The sequence below is a fragment of the Empidonax traillii genome, unplaced genomic scaffold (assembly GCF_003031625.1).
Source record: "Empidonax traillii isolate 1590-97213 ecotype Southwest subspecies unplaced genomic scaffold, ASM303162v1 scaffold590:size398203, whole genome shotgun sequence".
Lineage (NCBI taxonomy): Eukaryota > Metazoa > Chordata > Aves > Passeriformes > Tyrannidae > Empidonax > Empidonax traillii.
In genome coordinates, this window is record NW_020955783.1 from 237,302 (window position 1) to 245,831 (window position 8,530).

Consider the following 8,530-nt stretch of genomic DNA (forward strand, 5'->3'; position numbering starts at 1 on the left):
CATCTGTCAAATGCATAGTTGTTTGAAGAAGATAGCACTGAGCAGCTCCACGCAACAAAATCTGATGTGTAATCATAGTACATTGGAGGACATTTCTGGAAACAGGAAAAATACACACTGTATAAAACACAGTCTTAAAAAATGTAAACATTTTCATAAATATTTTCTAATTATTAACCATTCTCAATACATTAGATTACATTAAACAAACATATGCTACTAAGTAAGAAACAAACACTGCCTGATCAGACACCATACAGTCCAGCACCAAAGCTACTGCTACAGATACTTTCAAACACTGATATTGAATGAGCATACACCTGATAAAACAAAAAGGGAGGGAGGAGGAAACAAAAACAAATCTAAAGGAACAATCCCCATGATGAGATCAGTTCAAACTGATAATTTAATATTTGCATTTCTATCGGTAACAAATATAGAAATAATATATGTTTGCCATCAAATTTTCACTCAAGTGGAAAACTGAAAAAAACTTTCAATGATCTTTTATTAGCAGAAGCATGTCTGACTTTTTATTTCCTTTTCTTTTTCTAAACTGCTCCTATGCAATATTCCTTCAACCATCGGTAAGATTTTATTTAAGATCTCGAATTTGATTAAACTGGAATGACAACAGATTTTTAGTGCTTCTAGTAAGTGAAAGTAGACACTTAGGGAATATCATTGTGATTAGGATCAATACTAAGGTCAGGAAATTTTATCTAGCCCTTTATTTACAAATCCTTCAGTTTTCAGCATTATGGGCTATCTCCAGATAAAGCCTCAACTTCTATTAAACCAGGCTGTAATGTAATTAGAATGAAAACAAGTGTGATATATACCAATCGGGAAATATGGAAGACCAGGAAAAGAATTCTGCTAAAAAAGAAGAAACTACAAAGATCTTTAGAGAACACTCATTTTTCTAAATCCCACAGAGATATAAATACATTACTTTTTGAATTGCTTTCCTCTGCAAACTAGACATAAAGGAGAACCTTACACTCCCATGCACAACCATCCTTTCAGAAGTAACAAACATGAATTAAATCCTGGCTCTCCAGATTGTCAGCACATTTGTTTGGAAGGAGTCTGTAAGAACACAACACAGTGTATATTTTACCTTAAAGCATGAAGTCCTTCAACGCCAAGTACTTTACATGCAGGGATAGATGCCAGAGCCATAGAAAGAAACAAAATGGGAACAGCACACCAATGCCTACTTGTCATCTTCTGAATAAATTTTAACAAGAAGCTACCTTAAAATAAAAGTAAACAAAACAAACAATCCAGAGTGATTTCTTGTTCTCCCATGCATTTAAATAACATGGACCTCAGCAGAAGACTTATGATAATTTTTGACAGTTAAATGGAACACAGCAAAATTACATTCCAAAGAAGTCTGTCATCAAGGTAATATGATAAGGAGAGAACCAGAAACACATCTAATATTGGTTTTAGTAGTCTGCACTAACCACCGTATTAAGGAATGGAATTTTAACTCTGATTGTTTTGATTTGCCTTTTTTAAGCTGCTACTCAGTTTGTGTGATGGCAGACCTTAGTACACAGTGATTCAACCTGCTTGATGGATGCTGGCAAGGCCAGAGCAAGCCTCAATAAGGATCTGCAGTCAGTGGAAACAGGCCACGCAGTCTCAGGATTACTAATCACAGATCTTCCATTTTGTGATAAAATACATGTCTTGGGACAGGGCAGGGAAACAGGCCATCTGTGGCATTACAAATATGTGTTTCCTACCAGAATATGTACCTGTAGATACAGGGTGCTGAGCAGAGCTGGTTTTATCCTTATTTAATCCCATTAGACCAGATATTAAATTCTGGTCTGTCAAAGGATGCTCCTTCCTTTCAGCCTACACTCACACCAAAATTTGGAACCATCTCAGAACTCTTCCTCCATCCAAACTCACAATAACAGAATCCCTATTCAGTTTCTGCTTCAGCATTTAGATTGGTTCTTTTGAATGCCTCACTACACAGGTCATGACTAAAAAAGTCTGGTAGACAAATTAAAAAGAATCTGCAAATACTGTCCACTTTCAGAACTTTGAAGCCTGTTTGGCAAGTCTGCTTCAGTTTCCCCCTAAAACAATTTCATGACTTGATACTGCAGCATCCCTTAAAGCCTCTGAAGACCTTCCTTTTCTCTGGTAACTCCACTGCTACAAGAACTACTCCTTTTTTCTCTCAAGTAAATGTTTTCATGAGATACAGAAAAGGGGTCCATAGTTTCTATTTAGTTTCTTCACATAAAAAAAAAAATAAAGGTGAAACTGAAACATACCTTTTTCTTCTTCTGGAAGAAGCATGAAATAAGTAGCCAAAAACTTCTGTAGCCTCATTCCCAAAGGAGGACAGGCTCCTATTAACTGACTCGGTGTCCTGTTGGGTTTTAAAACATCAAATATACAATCGGCATACCACAGCATACAACACCTTTAGGATTAGATTTAAGAGCTTTAATCTAAAATCTAACAGATTTAGAATGTTTAGGATTTTTCCTAAACAAAAGCAAAGTTATAACTCAGTGGTTAATTGCAGAATCTGTGAAACAGGCCACAGACATGGGAGTGCAACTCCTCAAACCTTTCTCTGCTCTTCACGTATTTACACCAAGGGAGGCCAATGCCATCTGCCAACCATAAACAGTCTCCTGTAAAAACCCACTTCCAGCAGTTATGAATTGGCAGTAATCATAGTCCTCCTTTCTGTGTGGCAAGAAAATGAGAATATAAAAAAATACTACACTAAGTTATTAATTTATCATCTCCCACTTCATTTCCAAATTAGTATTTCAAAACAAGCTGCAAAATAGGACCTTAAGGCATCCTGCATTGCTAATACTAGGATTAAATTGAACCTAGTTTATCTTACAGCTACCTACCTTTCCAAAAAAACTCTTTACCTGTTTAGCAGCACTATTTTCTATGTGTTTTCCTTTAGCTAAGATTTTACCCACATACTCAAACCAGTGTTATTAGAACATGTCTAGCAACCAAGAAATTAAATAAACAAACAAACAAACCAGTGACTTACCTGCTGTAGAGGGAACTTTCTGACAGGGCATCCATTAATGGTCCAATAACAAACTGACAAAAGAAAACAAGAACAATGGCTAAATACACATTTGCAAGGCACTGTTACATAGAAGCTAACTAGACTTATTTCACCAGACTTTAAAAGAACAGAGTCAGAAATTACAGAATACTCTTGCTAATAGTAAATAGTAGGAGCAAAAAGAGGAGGTAACTAAAGAGAAGGGGGAGCAGGAGAGTAAACAAGCAAAGCAATTTTTCCAATAGATACATTTCAGAGAGTATTGTGAAAGGTGTAGACAAATAAGAATCCTTTTGGGGAACAGACAGAGAAAAGATATTTAAACATTAAATAAAAGAATGACTAGGATGCAACTCGGGTACAACGATTTAGGGTGTATATTAAGGTTGGCTTAATTTAAGTTACTCATTAAGAGGCTGACTTAATTTGACACTTTACCTAACAAAATAGCACAGGGACCTGCAGCATCAGCTGGTCACCCAGAGACTCTGCAGAACCCAACAGACAGTGAGAAGACCCCAGACAAAAAACCACTATTGGACCAAGAGGCACGTGCAAGGCACATGAAGAGCAGGTGCACAGACTGTAAGGGTACAAAATCCCAAGGACTCTTCCCTTTAGGGTCCTTCTAGGGAGGCATCAATGGGAGCTGTTATTATGTCACTGCACTACGATTAAATTACTTAAAGGAACCAGTCATCTGGGGCTCTGCTATAGAAAACCCAGGGTAGAGTTGCTAAGGGAAACCTGTCCAAGTGGAGTGAGTGTAGGGAGTCAAGCAGGGACCCACTGGCCCATTGGAGCCACCCGTTGTGATTCTCAGGTGGTGGGAGTGTGACCCCCAGAGTGACCTCCAAATGTTCAGACAGGAACTCTTACTTAACACAGGGAGCTCCGAAAATCTGAAGCATCCATCACTCCTACGACAATTTCAGTTCTGGCAACAAATCTCAATTAAAACGGGAGCCAATTTTAGTTAGAGAGCATTAGTTGGAAATGTGGGAATGAATGACTGCACTCAAAAACATATCCCCTCCCGCCTGGCCATTTTTCAAGTAATTACATATTTGACACTACTTACAAATACTGCTATCAGTTGCACAGCTAAATCAATTACTTTTACAGAATGTGTCTGGTTCTAACACTACTGAAGCAATTAGTGTTGATATATTACAAATTAATACATTTAGTTTGTTCAAGCAAGTAACAGTAACACCCTTACCTCCAAGAAACCAAGTGAATTTGGAAGATGCTTTGTTTCATAAAGCTCCAGAAAATGAAGAATGCCTTCCTTTGTCAGTGTTTTATTCTCACTCTCAAACATTCGTTTATAAACGCACATGTGCCACGATGGGTGAAACAGCCAACAACCTGTTACGAAAGGAAATTCTTCTAAACTGACACAGGAACGACAGTGACACATTGACACATTAACACACTAACACAGAACATACTAACATTTCAGTCAACATTACAGTCTACCCCCTGGATGAGTCAAAAAGATGACTATAGCTACTAACTTATAAAAACACCCTGCTAAATCCAATACCAAAAAAAATATCACAGTTTTCCAAACTTACCCTCTACATTTTATTAGTTAAAAATTAAAATTACTATAAAGTGCAAATGTCACATCTTTCTTCCTGCAGCTCCACTTATACCAATATATTTACCTGCATTACTTTCACATTAATAGTCTTCCCACTTTACAAATCTCTAACATCTCCCACTGCCTAACTACATGTGCTCTGTTTTGCCCTAGACACACTGCCTTAACACTCATTTTATTTATTCTCTCTCCATTTATAATAAGTTGTGGGTGTGGTGTCCCTTTTACAGAGTTGTGCAGGGGACTTGGCTACTAAGACCCACTTCAAGAATCTCTGGTTTTATTTTCAGATTAGCTTAAGTAAAGCAAAACGCAGTGGAAAACGATCATTTATTTGGCGTTGCTGACAGAAAAATAGTATTGCAAGATAACATGGTAAGCAATACACATATGTTAGGATTTCATCTCAGAAAAGGGAGGCGACTGCCTGTGCATGTTTGCCAAGCAACCAGTGCATACAGCAGACTAACAAAAACTAGAATAGCCACACGGAAAACACCTAAATTGAGAAAAACAAAACAAAACAAAAAGCTGCTACTAAAACAGCAGAAGAAATCAGTAACATGTAACTTAACTGCCCAGTATTTAAAGATGTACCAGAAAAAGTTACATCTTACCTTTGTCCTGTGATATGGCATGCTCATATAAACTGTTTAGTTTTGGTAATACTGGCTTTATGACATGGATCTGAAATGCAAATCATATGCAATGTAAATAGTTTATATCTCAAACCTAGGAACTGTCAGTTACTCTTGGGCTAAAATTTACTAACAGGAATAATACAGTAATTGACAACAGAAGTGCATTTAAATAAACCTGCAATGCCTGTAGTACATAACACTCAGTTGCAGCTTAGCACTGAAGAAAATCCAGGTACTACTTTCTCAGCTCAATCCACTACTTTAACCAGATTTATCCCATAGATGGAGTTATGAATTTATTCCAAATGAATGACACGTGCTGTATTGGAAGTATTTAAAAGCTCAAACAAAAGTATTCCTGCTAATGCTTACTTAAAGCACCCTCAATCACCGAAACTGGAAATACTTTGCCCAATAAAGACATTTACAGTACATATGCCAGAAACGAGGTAGTACGTCTGAGATGGGCTCGTATTCTACAGCACTCCTACCTGGTTTCCTTCCAAAGTTTCCATTATCAAAATATAAGTTTCCCAAAACTGCAGGAGTTGCTCATTCTTCTCAGCAGACCACCAAAACAGACTCGGCTCTAACACAAAGAGAGGAGGACACAGGTTTCTCCCCGCCCCGCAGCCCGGGCCGTGCTCCCCTTCCTCCGCCCGCCGGCCGTACCGTGTCCGCCGTCCGGGGGGCAGCGCAGCTCGGCGCGCTGGCCGCTGCTCAGGTCCAGCGCTCGCTTCAGCAGGTAGCGGGCCCGCTTGCGGCACAGCCCGTCCCGCTCCGTCAGGCCCTCCTGCACCACCCGCCAGAACCGCGGGCACAGCCGCGCGTCCAGCCCCGGCCCCGGCCCGGGCGGACCCCTCGGCAGCAGCGCGTCCGCCAAGGCGCTCAGCGCCAGCAGCGCCCGCCCGGCCCGCGGCGTCCCGCCCTCGCCCAGCAGCCCCTCCCAGACGCGGGGCAGCGCCGCGCCGTTCGCGCCCAGCGCCGGCAGCAGCCGCCCGGCTACCAGCGTCGCCGCCGCCTCGCCCTCGCCCTCCTCCCGCACCAGCGCCAGCGCCGCCGCCACGCACCGCGCCACCAGCTCCGGCTCCTCTAGCCGCGGCGCCGCCGCCACCAGCGCCTCCACCGCCGCCTCCTCCGCGCCCGCCCCGCCGCCCGCCGCCAGCTCGGCCAGCGCGTCGCGGGCGAGCCTGTCGGCCAGCGGCGCCCCGCACAGCTGCACGCAGTGCCGCAGCGCGCCCCGCGCCGCCCGCGCCGCCCGCAGCCGCTCCCCGCACCCCGCTGCCCCGTCCCCGCCGCGCAGCAGCGGCCGGCACCGCTCCAGCGCCACCTCCCAGGCCGCCCGCCGCAGCGCCTCCGCCTCGCCCGGCGGCGGCGGCCCGCCCGCGGCCAGGCGCTGCAGCAGCAGGCGCAGCGCCTCCGCCCGCTCGGCGGAGAGCGGCGCGCACACCGCCCGCAGCAGCGCGGCGCGGTCCCCGCAGCGGGACAGCAGCGTGTCCGCCAGCACCACCTCCATCGTGCGGGGGGAGCCGGGGGAGGAGCGGCGCCTCCGCGGCTGCGCAGGCGGGGGCGGGCGGGGCCCCCGAGGGGCGGCGGGCGGCGGAAAAGCGGTATGGGTTAAACCGTGGTTTGGCGGTACGTTTGCGTTCAAGCTATTCTTCGTTTTCAGATCATAACATTTTTTTAAACACAATTTTCACCTAAAAAAAAAAAAAAACCCAAACCAAAACAACCAGAACGCACAAAACACCAAGCCTTTCGAGAGGACCTAAGGGGGGAACACCAAGTTGAACATGAACCAGCAATGTGCCACTGGGGCAAAGAAGGCAGCAGGTGGAAGCCCGGAATTCTTCCCCTCTATTCAGCACTGGTAAAGACACCCCTCTAGTGCTGGGTCAAGTTCCGGACTCCTCAGTGCAAGGGGTACACAGACATACTGGAAAGGGTCCAAACTTAAGGCACAAACTGGAATGCAGGAGTCTCTCTCTGAACATCAGAAAACACTTTTTCTATGGGGTGATCCAGCGCTGGCACAGGTTGTCCAGAGGAGTTTCCATCCTTGAAAGATACTCAAAACCCCTCTCGTATGTGATCCTGTGTAACTGGCACTAGATGACCCTGTTTGAGCAGGAGGGCTGGACCAGAGGACCTCAGAGGTCCCTTCCAATCTCAGCTGTTCTGTGATTCTGTGCTGCTGTGAAAAGTGAGATGGGCACCGCCTGTGCAGCCCTGTTGTGCAAGCGGCCAAGAGACTGGTTGCAGGAGAAGTCACATCAGCTGTGTAGCTCCCACACGAGCACTGGGGGAAAAGTGAAGCCCTGGAGGGCTCTGGCCTGTGGGGTTTTGTGGTGCCATGCTCCCCCATGGCACTGCACCCACCTGCATGAGTGTTCCTGGTCGTGGTGACTGTCAAGCACAGTCTGGATCCCTGTGTGCTCTCATGGGCTCAGCATGAGGGGGCCTAATGGAGACATCCCGGTTGCAGCCCTCTGGCTTGAGGGGATGAAGCTCCTTCATTGTGTGCCGAAGAACCTCTCTTTACTCTTCATGCACATCACACCACAAGACCAGACAGGAGTAATAAGCAAAATACCCAGTTTTCTCACCTGTCATGCTTGTTCTAACCATTTATGCCAAAAGAAGTTGTTGAAACCAGTCTGTGTTCTCATCACAGCGTACCAGAAGTCTGCCTGAATGCCTTGCGTCTTCCTCAAAAGAAGGCCAGAGGCATTCCTGGACACTTGACTCCATGCTGTTGGCTTGTTAGGAGGGCCTAGGCCACCAGCGCTGAGGCTGGAGAACAACTCCCGTACTGGTGCAGCCGAAACCTAACTAAGAAAATCAAACTGATTTCTGGGAAGTGTAAATTCACTGTGCAAGATCACAATTCCTGTGAAAAAAATTTAGAGATCGGCACCTCAGAAATGGTGGCAAACTGCTCTACTAGAAGATGTAGTCATAGGAAAAGGCAAACCTGGAACCTCCTGTTCCTCTGAAAGCAATGAACAGCACATTTCCTGCACAGGAGCACAGATACAACATGGTTTCTAGTGGGCATGTGCATTACCTTGGCCAAGCCATAGCTGCTTACAGTCTAATGAAGAAGAAAGACTCACTGCAAGTTTTCTGAGTGGGCTCCCACTTGATCACTCCTCTCTCACATGAATAGTCTCTCCTTTTCCTGGCAATTCATTTTCCCCA

The 8,530-nt window shown here is 44.8% G+C and overlaps 1 protein-coding gene across 2 annotated transcripts in view; it reads right to left on the minus strand.

The window, feature by feature from the left end:
* The window catches only part of TARBP1 (TAR (HIV-1) RNA binding protein 1), a 36,659-nt gene extending 29,814 nt beyond the window's left edge, over positions 1-6,845 (minus strand). For both annotated transcript variants that reach the window (XM_027898299.1, XM_027898298.1), the window contains exons 1-8: positions 6,002-6,845; positions 5,821-5,918; positions 5,306-5,375; positions 4,302-4,450; positions 3,059-3,111; positions 2,307-2,404; positions 1,124-1,259; positions 1-95 (exon numbers count right to left, since the gene is read on the minus strand). In XM_027898299.1, coding sequence (XP_027754100.1) covers positions 1-95; positions 1,124-1,259; positions 2,307-2,404; positions 3,059-3,111; positions 4,302-4,450; positions 5,306-5,375; positions 5,821-5,918; positions 6,002-6,845 — 1,543 coding nt within the window. The remainder of the gene's footprint in view (positions 96-1,123; positions 1,260-2,306; positions 2,405-3,058; positions 3,112-4,301; positions 4,451-5,305; positions 5,376-5,820; positions 5,919-6,001) is intronic.
* Positions 6,846-8,530: the final 1,685 nt, after the last annotated feature.